This window comes from Aedes albopictus, chromosome 3 (genome assembly GCF_035046485.1).
Source record: "Aedes albopictus strain Foshan chromosome 3, AalbF5, whole genome shotgun sequence".
NCBI lineage: Eukaryota > Metazoa > Arthropoda > Insecta > Diptera > Culicidae > Aedes > Aedes albopictus.
The window spans coordinates 187,308,372-187,335,557 of record NC_085138.1 but is presented as its reverse complement, the minus strand read 5'-3'; the positions used below and the strand labels follow the sequence as shown (position 1 = coordinate 187,335,557).

At 41.1% G+C, this 27,186-nt stretch overlaps 1 protein-coding gene across 2 annotated transcripts in view; it reads right to left on the bottom strand.

The window, feature by feature from the left end:
• Positions 1-602: 602 nt before the first annotated feature.
• LOC109398885 (uncharacterized) overlaps positions 603-27,186 on the bottom strand; it is a 91,015-nt gene continuing 64,431 nt past the window's right edge. For both annotated transcript variants that reach the window (XM_019671335.3, XM_062856829.1), the window contains exons 4-8: positions 25,867-26,571; positions 2,301-2,431; positions 1,940-2,157; positions 1,649-1,766; positions 603-1,581 (exon numbers count right to left, since the gene is read on the bottom strand). In XM_019671335.3, coding sequence (XP_019526880.3) covers positions 1,456-1,581; positions 1,649-1,766; positions 1,940-2,157; positions 2,301-2,431; positions 25,867-26,571 — 1,298 coding nt within the window. In that variant the 3' untranslated portion in view covers positions 603-1,455. The remainder of the gene's footprint in view (positions 1,582-1,648; positions 1,767-1,939; positions 2,158-2,300; positions 2,432-25,866; positions 26,572-27,186) is intronic.

Here is a 27,186-nt window from a genome sequence, read left to right as displayed (position 1 = left end):
ATTGCTTTAAAAAATATTTCCAAGCTTAATGGCTTGCAGTCAAAAAAGCCCAAATTCGCATATTTTGCCCTATAAATTGAGGTATAGCTCAAAATTGTGACGTGTTGGAGCAAATCTGAGCCCGGATTCGGATTCAGCGGCCCAAAAACCTTCGGAGACACATAAGTTTGCTTTTGAGACAAAAAAATGTTGCACTGTGTAATTGTTAATCTTGACTTTGACACTACCACGGATACTTTTCGACATTTGCGCGTGGACAAATCACGAGCTAGGTTGCCACTTAGTCATTATGCAAGTGTTAAACTAAGAAAATCAACACTTTTTATTCACAGCCTACTATGATTTGAGTTATAGCTTAAATGCCTGCAAATAAAACCAATACATTGTCTTCACAAGTAAAACTGGAATTTTATTTAACGATGGTGCAAACATTATCACGCATACGGTACTTTAACCAAGACTTTAACCACATCGCTGTACATATTTTCTGTTTACCGCGGTACTTGTCGACAAGATAGGTAGTAGGTAGATACTTTTTCGGGATTGAATAACTATATTTTCTATTCGGATATAACATTCATTTATTACTGTGTTATTGTTTATCTATTTAATTATTTATTTCGACTTGTTCAATCATTTACAGTTGTCATAACATTATTTCTATTATTATTTTATTTTTTGCTTTCTGTTTTGATTTTTGATTCAACTTATTACCCTGTAAAATAGCAATAAATTATGTAAACATATACTCTCTTAGCTTCTCTGTTGAATGACGACTATTGGCTTTGTAAATTGTTTAAGCTTTGCATTCTTTGTTTTCACTAAATTTTTACCAATCTGATTTATCAATTCTTTTACATATTCCTGACCTAAAGTTATTGTTTATTGGTAAGTTAATGTTTTATTGTTTCGTTACGCTACGGTATACACCGCAAGTTTGTAAAATGTATTCTTTGGTTAACGAAGGTTTCTTATTTACATGGGTAAAGAGCTGTGTTCTGTAGGAAATAGGGAAATGTGTTATTTATTATATAGTTTACATTGTTCTAAATTTTAGAGATTCTTCAATTATATACATATTTAAAAGCAGAAATTGAGACAACACATCGGTCGTGCAGGACGGTTTTTATTAGTTTGCTTGCTTTCTATGCTGAAATACGATTTATCTCTTTGAGATTTGGTTTTCGACGTTGATTAATAACACGGGTCGTTAATGGAAAAGTTAGCAACCTACATAAAAAGAGAATAGAAGCTGAATAACATTTTTTTGAGATGAAGTTTCAACGAAATTAGCAGTTTAGTTATAAAATTGCCCTACAATAGGCAGATATTCCCGCACCGATAAATTAACCATTCTATAGTCACACATAACTAACAGTACAAGCAAGCGAACATTATTGAAGGCCGACGATAGTTTCTCTATTTTGCGTAAAATGCTGCAGCACCCCATCAGTGCTAATGTATTCCTTCGAAAAAATCGGTCACTTGCCGGTTTTCGGTGTCCGTGATGGGGATGGTGTCGGTTGCGCACTGGAGTCGCTCTCTGCCGCCAGGGACCAAAGTCAACTGTTGAAGTTCAATCTGAAAAACGACAACACATGATGATGTTAAACGATCGGAACAATAGGGATAAATTACGGCAACTAACATCACGTCCTGCTTCAATCACCGGATACTGCGGTAGCTCGATGGCTCCTCTCGAGAGGACGAACGAGTTCACCCATAAGCAGTCGATGTACACGTTTATGTATCCTCCGTTCCGTCCACTGCAATCATAAATTAGCGATTATCAAAAGGCATAGCAGTGAGCCATTAGGCACTGAATTATTGGATTTGAACAGTCTGGCCGACCCCCACCCGGTCTCGAGAATGAGGTCGAACTTGCACGTCCGTCCACAACAACGGGCAGCATCCATCGCAGTCCACGTGGACAACCTACCTTATGGCGACCGTATGCCATTTGCCGTCCAATAAATTCCGCTCCACGGGCAGCATCTCCGAGAGGCCGAACTTTTCCTGAATTACTTTCAATCCACCATGCCCATCGTTAACGAAATTTATCGACAAACTTGAGCTACTGGCCAATTGCGAACGCAACGACAGGATTTTATTTGGTGGCTGCTCGTTAGGGTCGTCCATTCGGACGGGATGTTGCGTCTAGGAAAGAGAATTGAAAATAAAAAAAAGTCAAACACGTCTGAGAAGTTTAGTGCATTGAAAAAAGTTTGACTGAGGCTTTTCGTGTCATGAAAATGGTGTGGAAGAACGAATTAATAGATTTCTTTATGTGTAATACTCACCTTGGAACGGAGGTTTATCATTAACGTGAAATTTGTCTCGATTTGGTTGATTCCCAAATTTTTGCGGTTTTCCCATATTTCTCCTATAGCCGACTGATGGGTGAAACTTCCGGACATTAAATTTACTGTACCTATAACGATATAAAAAAAATCGGTAATTTATTATAAAGACATGATACTGAAAACATGGAAATGAATGATTCTCGCTGAGACTGGCCCGCTATTTATACCTTGTCTTCAAAAATGCTTAACCCTCTAATACCCAATCCCACCTTTAGACCTATACCCCGTCTAAGCATTTTTGTAATTGTTGTTCCGTGGAAAATCTTTTTTTTTTAATTTTTGGCTGATATTTAGGACTGTTCTGTATATCTCAAAATGGGTTTCGGTGTATTTTAAAGCGTATTTACATTTTTAAAAAATCATTGAAAAATTGACGTTTTAGACACCTTTTAGAAGTCATTGTTTATTTTGTATTGAATCGCAACAATTAACATATTTTAAATTATTCCCAAATCATTATATCCTTGTTTAATAGTTTAAGGTAGAGTGGCTTTAACTTAGAGTGGCGTCAATGTCAAAATTGGAACAGCGGTCATCTGTCAAATCCATACAAATTCCTGTTCCAAACGAGCAGGAGACCTGTCAAAATGGGAACATGACGCCACTCTCCCTTCCAGTCACTCTAGTTTAAGGGAATCGAATACACTCTAAAATTATTTTCCTTAAAATTACACTGAAAATAAAATTTTCTGTGAAAAACATTTAAAATAGTATTATTTCAACAATAATCATAAAATCACAAAATGTTTTCATCTAAAAAAATCCGTTCCCCAAATTGGCTTCCAGGAAAAATATAAAAGTGTGGGGATGTTCAAAAATAAAAATTAGAAAAATCAAAAACTGAAATTCACGAAATCGAGAATTAAAAAGAATCATCTTCCAAAACATGTTTAAATCGAATTTAGATGACGAAAAATGATATTTAGATCTGTGGTACCGAGAAACATGACCTTGAAAACCCGCGCTGCGAAGACTGGCAATACTCTGAACCGCACCATTCAAACGCCTGCGAGAGACTGAATCGATTCAGCCCGAAGCATGCTACCTATACCTGTGAGAACCCAAAGTAGCCAGAACGAATACATATAAATAGAGTCATCTACCACATCCCCTTTTCCCTGGAGAAAGTCAAATAATATTTATTAAATGATTTAATAAGTCTTAGAATCTACGGTTATCAGAGAGCTTATACTTATCTTGAAGGAGTGAATGTTTTCGGAGGTCTCAAAACCCGCGTCGATCTGCGTACATCCGGTCCAGGTTGAGTTGATGAAACTTTCTTCGAATCAGCATTTTTATCCATGATTTGTTTTACTCGACTTCCTGAAAGATGTAAACTAAACGACTCCAGAAAGCCAACGTTCTTTCCAATCAAACTTTACCTGCATTTGATGTTTCACTTGACTCAGGGTGATCTTCTGAAAAGTCCAGCTTACCTCCTCCGTCTTCTGTAGCCGGGATCAGTTTGAAGTGCGAGATATTTCGATCAAACGTTTTTCCAGAAACATCAGATCGAACTGTCACATTAGGACCTCGCTTATCAATCACTGTAAATTTCTCTTTCAAGAAATTCGTGGAAAGCTTGTTTGCTGGAAGGAGGTTCCTCATTAACACGGTGTCACCAACGACGATTTCACTGGTCCTCGCTCTACGTTTGGCATCTTCCCGCTCTTTTCCGAACGTCTTGCGCTCCAAGTCCCGGTCTCTAAAGTCAGTGCTAGGTGGTATCGTTTCCAGGTCGTCAACGTGTGGCAGCTTAGTCCGAACTTTCCGGTTCTGCAATAGTTCGTTCGGTGAGACTCCTGTAACCGAGTGTGGAGTATTGTTGTAGAGCTGCAGATATTGATGAAGTTCTGCTTTCCAATCATCGTACAACGCGTGAGAAATTCTCATTCGTTTTAACAATGATCTATTTTGCCGCTCTACTTCACCGTTGGCTTGTGGCCAGTACGGTGAAGTATGATTCAAATGGACTCCATTATTTTTGCAGAATTCTTCAAACTCGGTCGAAACGAACTGTTTTGCATTATCTAATGTAATCGTCCTTGGAGGTCCCCAGGTTCGGAAAATTCGGTTGAGCCGTTTGATGGTTTCAAAGGCAGTGATCTTGGTCATAATTTCCAATTCCATGAAGCGGCTATAATAATCTATTACTACCAGCACGTATTCGCCGGTTGGCATGGGACCCAAGAAGTCGATTGCAATATCCACCCAAGGTTTATCCGGCAATAGGGTCCTAAAATGAAAGACGAAATCTCGCTTATATTGAATAATACGATCAAGCATGGTTTTCTAATCGGAATTGTACTTTACTCGAACTTGAAAAACAAAGGAATAATGAGAAAATTCGAAATAAGTAAAATGGTAAATATTTCTACTTTGACATTTGAGGTCAACCTTGTGTGACTGAGCTCGACATTTTTCGCACTGGGATTTCAAAAATGTTCCTATCTGACATACACGGTGAAAAAAAATTACTCAAAGTATGTGTTATGAGCTAGGGATGAGACAAAAGGCTAAAAAAAATAAAAATTATATATTTTCAACTACGGTTAATAAAACCGTCAAAAAATGAGTAAATATGTACTCTTGAACCATATATTATGGTTTAAAACAAGAATCCCGATATGACTTTAGGAGCCTATTGGCGACGCGACATTGGTTCTGGAGGGTCGGGAATTTGAACAAGCCTGCAACCCTCGCAATTCTCACAAACTTTAACGGCATCCTGATCAATACCAGGCCACCAGCAACGATCACGTAACCTTCGCTTCATCATGGATTGACCAGGGTGGCCCTCGTGAGCCAACTGACACATTCGTTCCTCGCATAATCAGATTGTTCACATACGAATATTCGAGGCGAAATGCAGAGTAATGTTTTAGAGTATCATCATTCCAGGAATCACTTAGAATACAATCTTTGAGTTTCTGCATTTCGAGGTCTTGACAAGTTTCGGACACAACTTCTGCAATGTCTAATGCCGCGCATTCCTGAACCGATCGAATCACACATTCTGTGTTTGCGTCAAATATTTCGTTGTCATCGCTTTCACTAAGTGATGCAATTGCTTGAACCGTAATACGCCGTATGAATACCTCTGATTCATCAACCCATTGGCGATCGTCAACATGGGAACTCAAACGCGAAAGAACGTCGGCAATATTCGTTGACCCTTTTCTGTATACAACCTATAATTATTTTAAATTTCATTTGAAACACCTAAAACAAATTCCTATTCTAAGACATGTACCTTGAACTTGAAAGCTTGTACGCGTAGAATCCAGCGCTCGATCCTAGCTGTTGGTCGCGATGTTGGTGAGAAGAGAGTCTCCAGAGGGCGATGGTCCGTTTCCAGTTCAAATGTTATGCCCATCAGATATGTTCTGAATCTCTCTATTGCCCAAACTATCCCCAAAGCTTCTTTTTCAATGATGGGATATTTCTTCTCTGTCTCAGATAAGCTCTTGGAGGCGTAGCATATCACACGTGGTTGGTTTCCTTTGAACTGGATCAGCACTGCTCCTAAACCAACGCCAGAAGCGTCGGTGACAACAAGTGTTCGATCGTTAGGATCAAAATAACCTAGATGCGATACCGAGCCAATCCGCATTTTGAGCTCTTCAAAGGATTTTTGATGCTCAGGTTTCCAATCGAAGGTTGCTTCTCGCTTCAAAAGAGTTCGCAGTGGATAGTTGATGGTCGCTAGATCCGGTATGAATTTGGAAACGTACGTCACTAAACCCAAAAAGCTTCGCAATTCTTCTTTCGTTTCTGGGGCTCTGAATTGAAGTATCGATTTCACTTTTTCGTCGGCAGGAGCGATGCCTTCAGCAGACAATTTGAGACCGAGAAACACCGTTTCTTGCTGCTTGAACTGACATTTGTAATCGTTGAGCAATACACCATGTTGATTTAACGCCTTCAAGGTTTCCTTTAACGCAGCATCGTGCTCATCTTCGGTTGAGCCGAAAATCATAATGTCGTCGATAAATACCACGGTGTTTTTGCAACCAGCCAAAATACTCTCCATGAGATTTTGAAATAGTTCTGGTGCACAATTTACTCCGAAAAGAAGTCTTTTATATCTGTACAAACCCCAGTTTGTGATAAATGTGGTAATATCGCGACAGTTTTCATCGAGTTCAACCTGGTGGAAGGCTTGTTTGATGTCGAGAATGGTAAAATATTGAGCGTTTCGAAATCTTGGGCTGAAGTCTTCAAATATTGGCAGTGGGTGATTAAGTCTTTGGATTGCATTGTTTGCTCGGCGCATATCGATGCACAGCCGCAGCTCCCCGTTGTCTTTGATGATCGGTACTAAGGGTGACACCCACGATGTTGGACGCGTAACTTTTTCAATAATATCCATTTCCAGTAATTCGTCCAACTTGGTTTTCACTTTATCAAGCAATTGTATTGGGCAGCGACGAAGCGGCTGAATAACAGATGGAACACTTCTATCGATTGGGAGACTCATACTCACGCCTTTGATTTTGGGAAATTCTTTCTTGGCTTCGACTCTTTTGAACTCAACCCTTTCTACATTACTCTGCTGATTGCTGGGCAAACCAATCCTCAACACCCCTAAACGTTGCGCAGTCGTCTTCCCCATGAGTGGTTGTTGACCTTTTTCGATGACGTAGAATGATGTCGTTGTTCTTAACAATTCACTGCCATCTTCAATTTCCAGTGTAGCGTCAAAAGCCGTGATAAGTTTAAGAGGAATTCGCCCATAAGCTAGAAATCTCTTATCGGTGTCGGTTCTTTGATTTGTAATATTAACGCCCTTCAGTTTCATCAATTCCCAAGTGGTTTTTTTTTTTTTTACTTATTCGTTTATTTGGAAGGCTCGGGCGCCACATGAGCATAACTGAGCCGAAATCTTTTGTTTTTTGTTTTTTTACAATGATTTTACATTTTACAATTTATTACTGCCTTAAGCTATGTTAGTTTGGGAAGCCGAAGTACTCGCGGCTGTTTCGAGGTTAAGAATTGAGAAAAAAAAATAAAATTGGGAAGGAGGGATTTATGGGTTTAAAACTAAATTATTTGCTAACTTATACTAAAAACAATGATGGGACAAATTGTCCATATCTGTAACGGAACCAAAAAAAAAGGACTTTATCGGTAGAAAACGACAAGAAGAGGACAAACGGAAGGGGGTTGACGACAGACAGGGGCGAACAACAAAACCAAAAGGCGGACAACGAAAACAAGGAACGTACTACATCAAACTCTGACATCAACACGTTTCAAAAACTGGTAAATCAGGTTCATGTATTCCAAATCAAGTCCTGCCAACACAGGACAGTCCTGTTGTTTTCCTCGGACCCGGAGAATTTCATGCAGCTCAGATCTGACCTCACGATACTCATTGCATCCCCACACGACATGTTCGATATCCTGGTAAGCTACGCTACAGACACAGAGATTGCTTTCTGAGAGCCCAATACGGAAGGTATGTGCATTCAACAAATAGTGGTTGGACATCAGCCGACACATTACACGAATGAAATCGCGGCCTAAATCCAACCCTTTGAACCATGGCTTCTTCGACACCTGTGGAATGATGGAGTGCAACCATCTACCCATCTCTCCATCTCTCCATTTGTGTTGCCAGCTGATCAAGGTCTCCTGACGGGCCAATGCAAAAAATTCGTCGAAGGCGATTTGACGCTCGTAAATATCGCCTCCGCTAGCGCCCACCTTAGCCAGAGAGTCCGCTTTCTCATTGCCCGGAATTGAGCAATGTGAAGGGACCCAAGCTATGGTGATGATGTATGAGCGTTTGGACAAAGCACTCAAGACTTGGCGTATTCCATTCAGGAAGTACGCTGAGTGCTTCATCGGTTTCATTGACCGAACAGCCTCCAGAGAGCTTAGACTGTCGGTAAAAATGAAGTAGTGCTCAGGTGGAAGAGTGCGAATGTACTCTAAGGTGTAGTATATAGCCGCTAGCTCAGCAATGTATACCGAACATGGCTTTTGAAGCATGTAGGTGGCGCTATGAAATTCGTTGTAGACACCGAAACCACTCGAATCATCGGTTTTCGAACCGTCTGTGAAGAACTGTCTGTCCCCGCTAACATGCCCGAACTTACTTGCAAAGATCTGTGGAATACCTACGGAACGAAAAGATTCCGGAATACCGATGATCTCATCCTTCATAGAGAGATCAAAATCCACTGAGGAGCTGTCGAAGTTTGAGAAGTTGTCACGATTGGTGTTAACCGGAGATGGGCTTACCTCCAGCGTCATGTACCAGTAGTACACACTCATAAAACGAGTTTGAGGGTTCTGTTCGAGCAGCTTTTCGAAATTTTCTATGACCAATGGATTCACAACCTCGCATCGGATGAGGAACCGAAACGATAACTCCGCAAAGCGGTCTGTCAGAGGCTGTACACCAGCGAGTACCTCTAAACTCATAGTGTGAGTTGAGTTCATGCAACCTAACGCGATCCGAAGACAACGGTACTGAACCCGTTGAAGCTTCAGCAAGTGTGTTTTCGCCGCGGATTGAAAACAGAAGCTACCGTATTCTAAAACCGACAGAATGGTTGTTTGGTACAGCCTGATCAGATCTTCCGGATGTGCTCCCCACCATGTTCCGGTAATAGTTCGCATAAAGTTGATTCGCTTTTGGCATTTCTGTATCAGATACACAATGTGCTTCCCCCAGGTGCATTTGGAATCGAACCAGACGCCGAGATATTGAGAAGACATGCTATGAGTGATTGTCTTACCCATCAGATGGAGCGGAAACTTTGCCGGTTTGTGTTTTTTAGAAAAGACAACCATCTCAGTTTTCTCCGGAGAGAATTCGATACCCAGCTTGAGAGCCCAAGTAGACAAATTGTCCAAAGTATCCTGTAGTGGTCCTTGCAGATCGACTGCTATTGATCCCGTTATAGAAACAACACAGTCATCCGCAAGCTGTCTTAACGTGCAATTTTCCATGAGACAATCATCTATGTCTCTAACATAAAAATTGTAAAGAAGGGGGCTTAGACATGAACCCTGGGGGAGACCCATGTAGCTAATTCGTGAAACTGTCAAGTCGCCATGAGTAAAACTCATCTGCTTCTCAAACAGCAAATTATACAAAAAGTTGTTCAAAATTGGGGAAAGGCCACAGTCGTGTAGTTTGTCGGAGAGAACATCGACACAAACTGAATCAAAAGCTCCCTTAATATCCAAAAACACTGAGCCCATTTGCTGCTTTTGAGCAAAGGCAAGCTGAATTTCTGATGTAAGCAACGCAAGACAGTCGTTCGTTCCTTTGCCTCTGCGGAAACCAAATTGTGTATCAGACAACATGCCATTCGATTCAACCCATTTGTCCAGTCGAAAGAGAATCATCTTCTCTAACAACTTCCGCAGACAAGACAACATCGCGATTGGACGGTACGAATTATGATCCGACGCGGGTTTCCCGGGTTTTTGAATAGCTATCACTCTCACTTGCCTCCAATCATCCGGAATGATGTTGTTATCCAGGAACTGATTGAACAAGTTCAACAAGCGCCTCTTAGCGACGTCGGGGAGGTTTTTAAGCAAGTTGAACTTAATTCGATCCATTCCTGGAGCGGAATTGTTACATGAAAGAAGAGCAAGTGAGAATTCAACCATCGAAAACGGCCTATCCATGTCGTCCCTATCCTCGGAAACATCACGAATTATTCGCTCCACGGGTACGGAATCTGGACAAACTTTTTTTGCGAACTTGAGAATCCACCGAGGAGAGCTTTCTCGATCCTCGTTTACCGACGACGCGTTACGCATTCTTCTCCCGACGTTCCAAAGAGTTCTCATTGATGTCTCGCGCGATAAACCCTCGACGAACCGACGCCAGTAACCGCTTTTCTTCGCCTTGATCAAGTTCTTGAACTTGCTTTCAAGGGAAACGTACCGCTTAAAGTTTTCAACCGAACCGCGTTTCCGAAACTCTTTGAACGCAGCGGATTTCTCGCGATAGATTTCTGTACACTCGCTATCCCACCACGGATTGGGGGGTTTCCTGCGAGCCGAAGGACCTGGAACTGGCCGACGTTGTGCCTGCAGCGCGCTACTGATGATCAGTTCTGATAGAAACTGATACTCTTCCCGCGGTGGAAGAATTTCTACCGATTGCTCACCGTCGATAACTGCTTCCGCGTACTTTCCCCAGTCAATGTGTTTCGTGAGGTCGTAGGAAATGTCGATATATGGAGGTTGACGTGAACCATTGGAAATAGAAACAACGATCGGAAGGTGATCACTACCATGGGGATCCTGGATAACCTTCCATGTACACTCCAGCGATAGTGAGCTCGAACAGATTGAGAGGTCTAATCGGCTGTCTCTAGGACTGCCATCTTTAGCTGGAGGTGCCACTCGCGTAACTTCTCCGGTGTTCAAAATTGTCATGTTGAAGTCGTCGCAGAGGTCATATATCAAAGTTGAACGGCTGTCATCGTACAGTTCCCCCCAGCCTGTACCATGGGAGTTAAAATCTCCCATGAGCAGCCGTGGCTCAGGCATAACCGAGCAGATGTGGGCGAGATCCCTGCGAGATATCGCAGTTCTCGGTGGAAGATATATGGAGGCAACACTGAGGGTTTTACCTCGGATTGTCACCTCACATGCGACTGCTTCGATGCCTGTCATCGGTTGAAAATTGACTCTGTAAAATGAGTGCTGCTTTTTGATCCCTAAAAGCACCCCTCCGTACGAGTCGGACCGATCAAGACGGATAATGTTGAAATCGGAAAAAGGTAAGGTTACATCGGGTGTCAGCCATGTTTCGGATAGCGCAAAAACATCGCATTGTAAATTGTTAATTAAAAATTTGAAAGAGTCTAATTTTGGTACGATACTGCGACAGTTCCAGTGTAGCACAGAAATCATATCTTCGACCTCGGTGGTTAAATTAGCCATCGAAAGATACGAATGTCGCAAGGAGGGGCATTTTAGAAGCCAACTGCTTCAAAAGAGGAGACACACAAGGAAGTAGTGCTTTGACAATGCTCTTCACTGAGTCAGAAGCATTAAAGAAGTTAAGGACGATGTCTACGATGCCAGAAAGCGTAAACATCGGAGCACCAAGAGGTTGTTCCTGGTTCTCCGAATGCTGTCCCTCTGGCTGAGAAGTCGAAAAAATTGGGACATCTGGGATTTTTGATGTTCCCGGGAGCGAAGGAAAGTCTCGTTCATCTTGGATTTTGAATCCAGGAGGTGAACGTTTGTTATCTTTTTTAACACTCTTAGAATTTGTCACGGTGGGTTGGGGGTCACTGCTAGGCAGATTCCGAGGTTTTTTGGTGGGTCTCTGGAGCCTCACCCGTTTCCTCGTTTCACCCTTAAAAACAAAGGGAACCCCGTCCCCGACCTCAGAGTCAGAGCCCTGATCATCGAGAGACAAAGACGAGTAGATGTTGCGTGATTCAACGACCGGAGCAGCTTTTCTCAGCATTTCGGCGTAGCTTCGCCTTGAACGCTGCTGCAACGATCGTTTTTGATGTTGTTTTCGCTGTATGTACTTCGGGCAAACATTGAGATCGTGTGGACGGTCGCTACCACAATAAACACACTTGGGCGGCGTTTTACACGCACCGTCCACATGTCTCTCCCCGCATGTTGCACAGCGAGGTTTATTGCTGCAGTACTGGGCGGTGTGGCCCAGCTGCTTGCAATTGATGCAATTCATTACCTTCGGTACATACAGCCTCACAGGTAGCCGAAGTTTGCCAATCACCAGCAGATCTGGTAATGCAGATCCGGAGAAGGTCACAGAAAATTCTTCAGATGGTGTGTAAACCTTCTTCTCGCCCTCCTGGGATACCGAATGCAGTTGCCGGCAATCCAGTATCTGGACAGGAGGTAGAGAAGGGTTATGGAAACGACCACAGCCTTGCATGATCGTTTCGCAGGTCAAAGATGCGTCGGCGACCTTCCCCGAAATCTCAATTGACGCGCTCGGAAGGTAGACAAAATACTCAAGAGTAAACAACTCGCAGGCCACAATCTCATTAGCGTGCTTTCGGTCGCCTACTGTCACCCGAAGCTTAGCTGTACCGACCATGTCAATGGAGACAACGGAAGAATACCGCTTAGTCAGATCCTTGCTGATTTGAACGGTGTTCAAACGTTTGCCTTTGGGTCGGAAGAAAACAACATATGGCCCGCCAAAGTCGGGAGGGTAGGCCTTGAGGCGGGGGGACGTCGAAACAGATTTACTGTTGGTGTCCATTGCAGAAGCACCAGGGTGAAGGGGGGCAAATGGGTTAGCATTTAAATCGCCTTGTTGGCTCGAGCAATCCGTTGCCAATAACAAAGCTTCGTTGATGCGGTACGACGTACCCCCGCCATCGTCATCATCGCCCATTGTGGCAGCTAACTACCACCACGGGGCACTCAAAAATCTTGAACTAACACTTATCACGGGGACGAAATAATAATAAAAAAAAACAAGGGACAAAATTAACTGTACAGGGAAAGTGAGGAAAAAAAGAGAAAAAAAAACTGCTTATATACCAAATTAAATCTAATCAAAGAGTCAGTGGAGAGGGGGGAACAACGAGGGGTAACTTTGAATACTTAGCTTTGTGCTCTGTTTTGCCACAGGCTCGACGACGACAGGTCCAAGCGATGGGATCGCCCGCACTGGGAGGAGGCGAGCGGTGTGCGGCGGTTGAACGCTCTCTGCTCTTCTCTCGGTGGGCTGCTGCTGTCGACGACGATGAGCTTGGGTACTCACTGGAAGAAGCCGATCACGGCCGCGCGAGCGGCGCGGTATGCGGGGGGTGCTGCACTGCTGTGCTCGATAATCGGTCAATGCGCCACGTGATATAATGAAAACGTGAACTTTACTGAAACTAAACGAACTTTTGCGGCAAAAATTGTGGCCTCGCCAACCGCACGCGTCCCACTAGGGATAATTACTTAATAAACTTAATCACTCGGAAACACTAGCACGAAAATAACCACCGAACTGGAGACAAACCGGACGAACGAAAAGTTGCGACTGTCTCGAACGAACGCTCACCAAAGAGTAATTCCCAAGTGGTGTCATCGATCAAATTGTGCTTTGAACCTGAGTCGATAAGCATAATAACTTCCACGCCTCCGATACGACAAGTTATCAGCTCTTCCTCCTCGTCCCCAACATTGTACACCGAAAAATCTTTCGAATCTGATGTATCCCGTTCAGTATCATCAACCTTATAGACATTTCTTGGACGTTTGTGAGAACGCGGAAATTCACGATCGTTCGAAAAAAACGCTTTACGTTTTCGATCGGCAGGGGCCTAGTAAATTTCAAAACAAGAAAAAAACGAAATCGGATGAATCACTTATCCTATGCTTTACAAGTTTTCAGCTAAACTCATGTACAAAATACCTACATTGATCACTGCTGGCCTAGATTTACAAACTGATTGGAAGTGTCCAACCATGTTACATTTCAAACACGTTTTCCTGATCGCCGGGCAATGTTCTCTATCGCGATGCCGTTTGTAACCACATCGCATGCATCGTTGTTTAGAATCGGGTTGATTCCGAGGATTTTCGTACAATCGGTTCACATCTGACGTTGACGATTTTGGTACCATTTTCGAAGCTTGATAGCGTATAGACTGGTAGGCGTTCACTGTCTTCAAAGTTGTGTCCAGAGTCAAAACATCATTTTCTAATAGCTTTTGCCGTAAATCATCAGGTGTGAACTGAATAATTTTGTCCATGACAGCAATATTTCTACTCTCCACTTCTGTACTGCCAAACCAACATTTTTCAGCTTTTTGCTGTACTCTTGTAGCAAACTTGTCAATTGTCTCATTTTCTTCGGGTGCCATTGTCCAAAACATGAATCGCTCAAAGCTATCGTGATGCTTTGGCGAGAAAAGATGATTTAGCTTTTCTTTTGCTATGAGGTATGGGTCGTCAGTTGGGTCAATATCGTCAGAACCTGGTAAACCGTAGAATGCGCTTTGCAATTCTAGGCCACCCATTGCTAAGAGTTGTATCTTTTTGCTGGCGCCATCAACAATGTTGGCAGCAGCCATGATGGTTTCAAACCATCTGATCCACGCATTCCACGAATTTCGAACTTCTGAGGGCGGTAAATGTTTGTACTTAAATTGTGGCAAATTGTAAGAAGCCGGACTAAACAACGATACATGTTGTTGGACAACTTGTACGACTTCTTCGCGATCCTGATCAAATTGGCCCTCCATCGTGTACGCAGTTCCTGTTGAAATATTTGGACCATGATAAAAACATGACAAAAACATAAGTCATCAGTAAATGTCAGTCACATTCCCCTTCTAAGCTCTTTCATTTATCCATTCATCACAGTCTCGCATCATTGAAGAGCGTACAACTCAATACCGGTTCCCCTTCATGGGCATACATACACATCATTCAAGAGTGTGAATCGCTCGTTCATTCCAACCTACACATCATTCAAGAGTGCACAGTACAATGTCAACACATACACATCATCCAAGAGTGTATATTCTGAGATTAACACATACACATCATTTAAGAGTGTGCCTGGCTTATCTTTACCAACATACACATCATTCAAGAGTGCACATTCCAATGTCAAACACACATCATCCAAGAGTGTACCATCTCGCACCGTCCAAGAGCAAGAAAACAACATTCGCACCATTCGCGACAGCACCGCGTCTACCCGCAATCACAAGCGCAAGAGCGCAAAACATTCTCCGACCATCCAAGAGCGAAGCTTCGCTCTCCCTGTACCCAAGAAAAATGCTCACGGCATACACACCACACAACCAAGTCGCATACGACCCAGCATCCAGGCCGCGCACGACGTCTCTTGAGCGCGCTCCCGTCAAAGTCAAGGTTGAGAGACTCTCAGAGAGTGCCGCCTTCGACGCTTCCTCTGATGACGAAGCAGCTTCCCATACCAATTAGTTTTTTCCCCTCCTACACGACCATGCGATGTGGCGTGATGGTATTGCAAGTGAAACCACATTTTTCAAACCATTTTGCAAGCTATTTTGGGAGTCATTTAGAATCTTCAAATTTAGATGACTTACCTTAAATCTCTGGTCTCTTGTCGAGTTGTTGATAAATTTGATTAAAACATTTAAAATCATCACCATGAACGCACCAAATATGTAAAATAGAAAATCATTCAAACATTTTTTTCATTGAGACAGCTGCGTCGGTTGGTTGATAAAAAAAACACACATACACTCATTCATGCTGCACGCTTGACCATGATTGCTTTTTCAGCTTCAGCAGCAGACCACCGCGTCCCACTAGACGCCATATTGATTTTTCTGTGTTTCTTTGGCTAAAAAAATTTTCTTTCACTATTTTTTTCATGATCCACCAATTATACAAACCGCTGCTGAAACGCCTTTTTTTACCATGCTTTTTTTTTCACCATGCAAACTGTTACCCGGGTTGTTATCACATTTTTCATTTCCATTCATTTCCATTTTTTTTCTAGCGCGTCACACTTTCATTCGAACACACAATTTATTCTCAATTATCTTCTTTCATAATGATCTCGCGCATTTTTCAACACTTTTTTTTTCTTTACCTGGTTTTCACACCCCCAAACACAATTTTTATCTTTTTTTTTCGAATTTCGCTGACTGTTTCTTTTCCGAGAATTAATTTGCACACTGGGTTTCACAACCTTGTCGCCATCTTGTGGTACCGAGAAACATGACCTTGAAAACCCGCGCTGCGAAGACTGGCAATACTCTGAACCGCACCATTCAAACGCCTGCGAGAGACTGAATCGATTCAGCCCGAAGCATGCTACCTATACCTGTGAGAACCCAAAGTAGCCAGAACGAATACATATAAATAGAGTCATCTACCACAAGATCAATACCAAAAATTTGGATATTAGAGGGTTAAAGTGGCAACTTTCTGAAAGTCCTTGCCGAAAAAGTGAGGAAATTGCATTTGGTCACTCAAATTGATAGGCCCCTCGTTAGTTAGAGCCACAACAATGTTTGAGGACCCCGCGATTTTGGTAAAATGTTGACTTATTTAAACAGTTATAACTCGAAACTTTCTTCTGAAATTCCCTCTATATGGAATGTTGTTGAAAAGAGGAAAGAAAGAGTCACTATTTACATATTGATTTTGACCGCCATCTTGGATTTTTTTACCAAAACTTTTTTTCATTATGTGGCAACCATCGATTTTTAAAATTTTTGCATCAATTGGGTTTTGTAAATTTAAAAAAAAAGTATTCATTTTTTGATTTTATACGAAAGAGCACATTTTTCTGAGCCACTATGATTTTTTTTTCAGATTTTTAGAACTTTATTTTGATACCTAAAATCAATTTCAAAGAGATTTTTCGAAATCACCTTTTGACAGCTAGGCAACTGTTTGACAGCTTCGCCCAGTACAAAATGCAACGAGGGGTGATTCGACAAATCGCTCTCATACAAACTTCAAATTGATATTTAAATAGGTTCCCGGGCACCAAAATGGATGAAAATTTGGATTTCCGTACAGTTTGGCATGCAGATTCAGAATATGGAATTATCCCAACACCGCTGAAGAAGCCAATTGAAAGATGAGACACTTATACATAATAGATTAAAAACTTAGAGATGCCTTTTTCTCGTATCAATAGTTAACTTCAGTTTTGTAAATCGAGTCACGTTTTCTCCATACATTTCCATGCGCACTGACAACGACATGCAACCAACAGCATCAAATTTTACGCCTGCATGTATACTTTACAAACATCCACCGGCAGCAAAATCTAAAAAAAAATCGGAGATTCGTTTCCGTTTTTGATTGTTACTAAATGATGCGAACACTACTTTTACAACTTTTTTAGTGTTTTGAAAAGCTTAAACCTTCAGCTTTCTATCAGTGGGTTCAGCATTTAAATTCGTGTTCGTAAACACTGCGAATAACGCTGCCATGAACGCTGCATTTATGTGAACTACCGGCACCTGACCTAGTGCGCAAAAGTGACTTGATTTATAAAACGGCAGATAACTTTTGAAAGGAGAAAAATACATCTCTTATTTTTTATATGTTATGTATACATGTCTCAACTTTCAATTGATGAGAAATTTTGAAAATCGATGGTTGCCAACATGGTGAAAAAAAATTTTTGGTATAAAAATCCAAGATGGTGGCCATAATTAATATGACCGACTCAACTATTTATAACTGTAAATAGTGGCTCGATCTTTCCTCTTTTCAACAACATTTCATTTGGAGGTGGTTTTTGGAGAAATTTTCGACCACTATTTGACCAAAATCGAGGGGTCTGAACAAATTGTGGTGGCTCTTACTAACAAGAGATCCACCAAATTGAGTAACAAATAGTTATTTATGCAACTAGTTGCAAAATGATGATTTTTTCAGCACGAGTCGTACATTTATCCAACGAGGCTTTCCGAGTTGGATAAATACGACGAGTGCTGAAAAAATCGAGTTTTGCAACGAATTGAAAAATGCGTTTCTTTGAGGTCCAAATCAACAATGCAAAGTGGTACCGTCATAGGTCACACGTTCCAGAACCTTGCGTACATGCCGAAGATGTTGCTGTTAGTGGGTGACTGCAAAATTTTCTTAGTTTTATTTAAAGAAAATCAGTGGTTGATTAGAGGGAAACGGAATACCTTCCTGTTATTGAGAATGGCGCACTCCAATTGATGATTTTGGTGAGTTTGTTTTGATTTGAATTGTATGTTGTGTCTGTTGGGGTAGTTATTAAATCATATGTTTATTTAGTAATATGTACTTCGGGAAGGGATCACTCTATTTTCTTCTCGTTTCAGAGAGCGAGTAATGGCGCTTAAGCCTAGGCTTTCGAGCCTGGACATCAGGGTGAAATTCCTATGTCCCATCCCAGGAAGAGGAGCATCGACGGGGTGACATTAACTTTCTTAGCAAAAGTCACTCCCAACGTATTTATTTCACATTTATACTACATACTATGCTGAGCGGTTGGTACGAGATGTCCCCGTTCTGTAGCTTTATCCATAACAAGACGCTGCACAGTAGGCCTGGCTGCTTCAATTCTTGTATTACATCTCCGATGTGCTGCAAGCATTGATAATGACAAGAAAAATGATAGAAGTAGTCGATTCTATCATTTTCCAGGATTCTTTCAATGAATGGCTGTGTATGTGTAGACTAGACTAGACTAGAATTGAAAAAAGCGTTTCTCTGAGATAATCAGTTGCCCTTCTTAAGGCGAAACTGGAAGCATTTCCTATTTTTTTCAGTTTTTTGATTTTTTTAAAAATTACGAAGCAAGATTTTCAAAAACGGTTTTCGTACACATGTAGAGTATGGATCAATGTATCTTCTGAATTTTTTTGGTGTGGAAAAAGTCTTCCATTTTTTCAAAAACCATTTTTTGTGAAATTTCGTTCAAAAATGGTTTTTGTAAAAATGAAAAACATTTTCCACTATGAAAAAAAATCAGAAGATACCTTGATCCATCCTCTACATGTGTACGAAAACTGATTTTGAAAACATTGCTTCGTTATTTAATAAAAAATCAAAATCCAAAAAGTGAGGAAATGCTTCCAGTTTCGCCTTAAGTCTCAAATTTGAGGCTAAATAAGGGCGGGGTTATTCAAATGTTGTTAATTAGCTCACATTAGTATCTATATGGGTTCGCTGAGTGCGTTTTCGCCATTGGCGTGTGTGCTTAGCTCAAGTGGCTCTACTTCAAAAATTTTCGTAGGGTAACTTCTGTATAGGTTACCTTGTGAAACCAGTTTTGCTTTTTTCATTATAGATGAAGCATGCTATATTTTAGAATATCGTTAACAGTATTTTCAACCTTTCCTTCAAGCAAGCTCTTGTTTTCAGCATCTTTTCGCTGATAGTTGGCAGTACTGCTACGATGATTATATCATTTAAAGTAGCTCAAACATTAATTTGAGATGCTTCAGTTTGATGGAATACTTAGGTAGTGCAGTGCATGGACAACTTAACATAGAATTACACCTAACCCAACTCTACATGAGCAGATATTGCCATGAGTTGACTGATTGGCATGTGTCAGATAAGAGACTCCATTTGGCCTTCTTTGCACTTTTGAGTGTTCCTTCGCAAAATTGGCGTATTCAGGCGTCCCTGCTCAACAAACTAGGGAACCTGTAATAATTGGTTGCGACCACATTTAATGGATAACTCGCTTCCATTGCTACTCCAAGAGAGTTTCACTGTGGTTTTGTACCTACAATGCCTGTTGTGAAGGTTTTCACTAAAAGAAAGATGAAGTGAAACTGGCAACACTGGTAGAATACTTCAACGTATAGACATTGAAACCTTTGAGTAGAGCAGTGGAAGTGAGTGAGAAATGTGTTGGAAAGCAGTTCTTTAGGAGTTGAGCGAAATACTAGAATGTAAGTTTTGTAAATAATATTATATAATAACTTTAAAATAAATGAAATATTATTTCAGCATTGAAGCTGATCACGATGGAATCTGCTTTCAATAAATATTGAAAAAATCCGAAGGAAAGTCTTCCCAACAACGCCCTTTATTGTGGTATACCATAGCTATTGCTTTGAAAGAAGCTTGTCCTCTACGGTCTGTGTGGACCGCAAGAGGTATTCCTGAATGGAACTCTGACCTGTTCAAGTTCAAAATATCTTCGGATAAACCAGTTTTTTGTATAGCTATGAATCTTTAGCTTCTACCCCGAGGGTTGTAGCTATAGAATCGATTTAGTGGGCATTAAAAAGCTCTGCTTACTTCAAATCTCCAGGAGCAAATGGGGCTTTGTCCTATTTTTCTGCAGAGGGATTTGAGTTTTTTAAACATGTTTTGAACTCTTGTGGTTTTCTATAGGATATTTTCATGGCGTGAAATACTTGATAGGTTTATCCCGAAAGGGTGCATGCGTTGTACCTATAAAGAAAGAATGAGTTACAGATTTATCTGGTTACCTCGTTCTTTATGTAATTCTTGAAACGTATTGTCGATTATCACATCTGTGATGTTCGTCTGGCTAACATGCCTGTTCATGTGACCTCACATGCCTCTCAATTTGGGATGTCCACAGTGACTCTTTTACACAAAGTTGTATACGTTTTCAAGAAAGCACTCGCTCAAACGTAGTTTTTTCTTGGGTGATTTCTTGAATATTGAGAATGCTTTAGATGACGTGCCTTTCAATGTCATATTGAAAGTCGCATGACGTCACAAGCTACCTCCAATGAGCTATAGGCTCTCTTTACGCTTATGCGTTTTACAGTGTCCTTTTCAGGGCACTGATTAACCCCGTTGTGGTATGGGCTATGAGCTCTCGTTGCGCTTATGCGTTCATTCCCTCTTCTAGGCCACCCCTTCCTATTTCATCATCTTTCTCTTTCCTAATTCCCATCCCTTGTCCCATTCTCCCTCAGGTAAATGATGAAATAGGCTTGTATGTATGGCGATGGCACAAATGTCCCGAATGGAGGATAACGTGCCTCTGGAGCCGGCCTTTTGATACCAAATACCTGATATTCTAGACGAAGTTAGAAAGATTCTGGAAAAAAGGTATAATATTTGCTAGCCAACTTTGAATTGTCATATTACCGGATTCCATGGACCAAATACAATGAAGTTTTGACCGTTCATGACTTATAAAATGAACTTTGAATTTTTTTGACATTACCTAAAATTGTTAACACGGAAGAAAATTTTAGCGCTTACATTATTATTCTGAAATAACCATTAATTATCGAAAACTTCAACATCGTTTCAATATTCGAGAAGGTACAGTCATTGTACAATTATGGGTCACTCTGTCACAATTATTAGTCAGTCGGTTCACCATCCAATTCAAATGGAATTGACCCATAATTGTGGGTGACCCATGATTGTGCTATGAGTCACTGTAGGTAATTATAGTTTGTTTGAATTCCCTCTAATTTACTTGAATATGAATATGTGACCGAGCAAGTGGAAGGGAGGTCCAACTTAGCCTACGTTGTGGTATAGATAGTTTGTATGATACAGAAAGTAGTGTACATCACCGGTAGCGTTTTGCCCGAACAATATGTTTTAAAAGTAAGTAACAAAATAACCGGTAATACATTGAAAAAGTAATAAGAAGCATATTAGAAATAGTACAATTTACTGAAAAATCATAAAATAAATGAAATCGCTGTAACTTGTTTTCCTATACATAAATTCGAGTTGAGTCAAAACTCATTATTGAAATCATAAACGGTTAGAACTTCATTGCTTTCGGTTCATTGAATCCGGAGATATAACAGTTCAAAGTTCGAATGAGTGTAATCAGTAGACTGGGTCAACAAAGTCGATTTTTTGGAACAAAGCTTTTTCGATTCCTTTTAGCGTCCAAAACAACTGTGCAAAATTTGGGAGCGATTGGTTGCTTCCCCGTATTCCGCATTGCGATTGGAATTTGTATGGAATTTAGTATGGGAAAACGTGCTTTTTTGCATTTTTCTCATAAATTGATTTTTTTTTTGTCCAAAACGATCTAACTAATGACGTTGAAGTATAGCCTGTATAGTAATCCGACACTTGTGGAAAAAGTTATAACACAGACTGTGGTATGTGGTTATAACTTGCAGATTGACCAGTGGTACTTAAGGACATACTTATTAGAATCCCAAAATGGCCGCCACAATCTCCGACTTTGGCACCTACTCACGATTTTGAGCGCACAAATCTCTTTGTAAACAACATCAGCGCACCTGATATTCTTATTTTAAGCTTATTACAAATGAGCAAGAACATAATATTGAAATGCATTGTTGCTTGAAGCTTGCATCTTGAGATTTGTGCGTCCGAAGTTTTGATGCACAGTGTAAGCGGGATTTCAAGACGTTTGTCCTTAACATTTAACATGTAAAGGAATAACATCAATCATAAAATCTCAATTTTATGGCCGAAGTTACCAAGCGAATAACTTTTTTCACAAGCGTCGGATCACTTTGCGGTCTTCGACAAAGTTTTTCGGCATATCCTAGGCTATACTTCAACGTCATTAGCTAGATCGTTTAAGACAAGAAATTTCAATTTATGAGAAAAATGCAAAAAAGCACATTTTCACATTGCTAACTTCCACACAAATTTCAATCGCAATGCGGAACTCGGAGACGCAACCAATCGCTTCAAAATTTTGCACAGTTGTTTTGGAAGCTAATATAGATTGAAAAAGCTTTGTTCCGGGTTGATGTGATCAAATTTAAATTTTCTCCATACAACGTTGACCCACTCTAGTACTCAGTTTTGTACCTTTAATTCCACCCATTTTTGCTTATCTTTTGACAGATACGCGTATTTCGACTACCACTTATAATCTTCCTCAGTGTCAGTATCCAGTGGATAACTAAGAAAGATTTACTACTATTAGAAATTCTTCCTGAGATTCCTTCGGGAATTCCTCCAGGGATTACACAGGGCTTCCTCCAGGCATTCTTGTAGAAATTGCAACAGCGATACTTCCAGATGTTTCTTCAGGGATTTATCCAGGAAGTCTTCCAGGGATTGCTCCGGGAATTCCTTAAATGATTTCTTCAGAAATTCCTTTCAGTTTTCTTTAAAAATTCATTCAGGGTTCCTTTGGAAATTTCCGAAATCCTTCTATCATATTTTCAGGGATGTACCCAAGAACTTCTCCAGGATTACCTGATGATTTTTTTAAAATTATTTCAAGATTTTCTGGGAGAATTCCTCCAGCAAATAGTATTGGAAGATATTTAAAAAAGGACTCATACAAGAATTAGGAAATTCTAGGTTCGTTCTCAAAAGAGTTCGTCATTCCCAAAAGAGTTCAGCTATAATTTCTCACGAATGTTTTGTAGACATTACCAACAACAAAAAATCAGCAAAAAAAATGCACGAGTGAATAGAAACCCTGAATCTTCCAGAAATTGGTCCCCGCTACCAGAACCACGTTGATTTATGTATACATCTATAGATCAGGCGAGTTTTTTTCAATGTATTGTACAAAACATAACAGAGTGACTGCTGAAGGGTTAAATAATGCTTTTAGAATATAATGTTATTATAATCAATTTCATCGTATTGCGTTTAGTTAGAAGGTACAATTTTGCTTAGGGTGCTTGCCCACCGCCCCCCCCCCCCTCTGAGCGAAAAGCTGGCTACGCCCTTGGTGGTGGCTTTATCACCGGGCCACTTTTTAGTGGGAGAGCCTTTACACTCGCTCCCTGAACCCGATTTGAATGACATTCCTGTTAATCGCCTAAACTCTTTCCAGCACATGCAAAATAAAGTACAACATTTCCGGCGGGTGTGGTCTCGCGACTACATCGGGCAGCTCCAAAGTCGCCAACGTTGGCCGTTGGTCCAAACCAATATCCAGGTTGGGACGATGGTGCACAGCAAATAATTTTGTAATTTCCAGGCGCGTAACTTTTGGTGATGTATCCAATTTCGAACGTAATCTCACTCGGACACATCGTTTTCCAACAATTATCACACTCACCATGTACACCCTGGTTGGCACTGGAAAGTGTCAACAAACCCATTCCAGCGGATATTTAGAAGCAGTATCATATTTATCACCTAGCTTCTAACTCGGTGAAATAGCCGAGAGGCAAGGGATATGCCTCACAATCAGCGGATCAGTGTACGAATCCATGCCAATATTTTACTTATATATGAATCATCTATCGTTCCGGTTCTAGCGATTGCTAGACTCACTTTCAAGCTACGGCGGCTAATTCGCTGTGTGGAAAGGATGTAATTTGTACATCACTTTTACGACGCGACTGATGTGCAGCGAAAATGATGTGATATTACAAGATTTTTTTTGCTGTGTGTGCTCAAAATGGAAGCGGCTCCGCCAATGAAATGGCCTCTAGGTCGGATCGAAGCCGTGTTCCCCGGCAATGACGGCCACGTTCGAGTCGATCAGGTCCGAACGGCTACTGGATGTTATCGGCGATCCATCACTGAAGTTTGTCGTCTGCCCATTGAGAGCGACACCGAGGCGAACGAAACACCAGGCGCTCCATCTTCACCAGGTGCACCACCTGCCACCATGCGGCTCCATTAGCATAATAATTGGTGTATTTGAAAGTGCCTTTGAGCGGGGCCCGACATGTTAATGTAAAATTAGTTAGATTTCCGATCGATTTGTAACCTTATAAGAAATTATTTCCCATTGTAAAGTCAGTCTTGATCTCGACCTCTTGTGAAACAGTGATGTTTAACATATCTCGTCTGGTGTGTGATTTCGTTTACCGCCAATAAAATAGAAGTTTATTCAGTCTAACCAATTTCGACTTCGCGAGTGTTTTTGTGGAACAGATTCGGAAGAAACCAGAAACCCAGTTTCGTCAGCGCACCCTTTTCCCCTCATCGTCCGCAGTAATTTCCCCGACAATGTTTATTCCGTTTTCTATTCCAGATTTTCGGTCACCCAGTCATGCAGCGACCAAGATGAAAAAAAAACAAATCAGATGAATAATGCAGCCAGCTATCTCATCACAACCAGAACATGTTTGTGCGCCTGAACGTTTACCAAACTTATCTTTTGGAGAATACTCTTCCATTAACAACACCCAAATTCCTGTGATACTTCATAGGTGTCCAAAACAAACCATCCTTTCCCATTCTTCAGCAGTCGCAAGGACGTTACCAGGACAGTTCTCGATCATTGGGGGATTGCGTCAATCTTGTCTAAAAACCTTTGTGCTTTGGTTCCACCTACGAATTTGTGCGACTCGCTTAAGGTGACTTGGTGCATCACAGAATTTTCATAGGAATCATTGACTTTTTAATTTTCAATGATTGTTTGCCTCGCGTTTTTGAAGTGATAAAAAACGGGCAATTCTGCAGTCACGCAGCTGAAAAAGTATCATCACACTCACCACGAGTGAGCATATGGGATGATTCATTTTCATCCAAATTTGCGCTTTGGTAACTGAGTTTTATCACTTTGAAATTACGAGCGAGATTTCAATGATGCTGATGACGCACTACGCGTCGTTTGCTAATGCTAATGTGAGGCAAGGCCAATGAAACACTATGCCCAGGGAGTCGAGAAAATTTTCCCGATAGGAAAGGGAAGCCTTACCCACAGGCTAACAGGTGACCCCCATTAAAAATATCCATGATTTGTAATCAAATTCTCATAAATGACAAATTTTGAGTACCGCTTTTGTGAAAGAAACCGAGACATACGGCTACTATGGATATTATCAAAGATTACCTTAGGTACTACCCAGCAGATTGCCATTACCGTATGCAACTTTACCATTACATAATAAAGACATTTCTTAAATTCTGTGGCTCACCGCTGACATTGTGTGCAAAATCGCAGTCATCTCAATATGCCTTCCGGAGTCAGCAATAAAGAATGAAAATAACTTGAAAAAGATTTTTCCGGCGGAATTTCTAGTCGCAGCTTTATTTCTAAGCGCGCTTTGTTGGCGTAAGCTATTATGTGAATGAACTATAGATATACATATAGGTTGATATGGCATGCCTCTCGAAACTAAAAAAATAATCAGAACATAAAACAGTAGTGCAGTGCATTATGTCTCACCTGTGCATTCAAACATGTTGCAGTTTCTTTGTTCGATGTTGTACCCCTCACAGAGAGAAGGATCTGCGGTCACGGTTGTGTGCATTTTGTCGCGGGCTTTTTTCCTCGCGGCGCGGTTCACGGAGAACACGGGGGTTCCAGGTTTGCTCCCATTGTATTCGTGTTCTCGTTGTAGAAAAATCTCTCGAAACTGTCTGCCGGAGGCTGGATGCTGCTCTTGAATGCTCCTTTCGCTACTATTTGCATTAGTACTTTCATTAAAACGCCTCTCAATTGCAACGTGAAGATCTGTCGTTGACGTTGAAGTGTCTTCGTTCGTTTCCTGAGGTTCTTCGCCGTTGTTCTCCGGCTGGTGGTAATCGTCATCAGCAAATGCCACCGTTGGCTCGACTAGCACGCTTTCCCCCTCCACCTGAGCCGGCGTCGATGTCGTGAGCGGTGTCGTAAATGGTGACGAGGGATTTACATTTTCATTATTCATCATATCATCCTTCCTGCTGCTGCTGCTGATGCTGGGATGCTCAATATTTACATACGACTTGTGCCGGGACGGTGTAGTTTGCGTGGATGACATCCTTTTGCCGGTCCTAGGTGTGCTCGGCTCTGCTCCTGGTTCTGGTCTGTTCAAACAATGCCGAAAACGCTGCTGTACCCCCTTTCCGCAGGATACGCTGCACGGGGTGTATTCGCTCCACTCGCTCCATCCTGTGCCATAAGGGGGGAATGAGAAACAATGGAATAAAAATGGGTGAAAATTGTGGTTTCATCGGTATGTCTGCGGAACGAGAAATGATTCCACGGGACGGATACGTATTATGATAATGACGCTCTTGATGAAATTGGTTCCCCATACTATCTGATTGTGGTATCCGGTTTGTTTGATTTTCATAGGTATAATTAAGCGATTTAAGTGTAAGGATTAGATTATTCTATTAATGTGGGTGCTGCGTATAAATACCGTTGCAGGAAAGAAACTAATTTTATAATATTTAACGTAGTGATTAAAGATATGACGTATGTTTTGCCTTTCTCGTACACTAAGTGTACTGGAAAAGCTATATGTTCACTTCAAAAATGATTTTTTGTTAGAGGGCCCGAACCGACATAAACCAATTAACTTAGTTCGGAGAATTGAGGTGATGTCTGTGTGTGTGTGTATGTGTGTATGTGTGTGTACTAAAAAACACATCATTTTTTGGCTGTAATTCTCAACCGATTTTAATAAACGATAGTTCATTCGACTGGGAATCTGGTTGTTTCCTATTGAAAATGGTTTCGATCGGTCCAGCCGATCCGGGGTTATGACCATTTAGGTGTTCC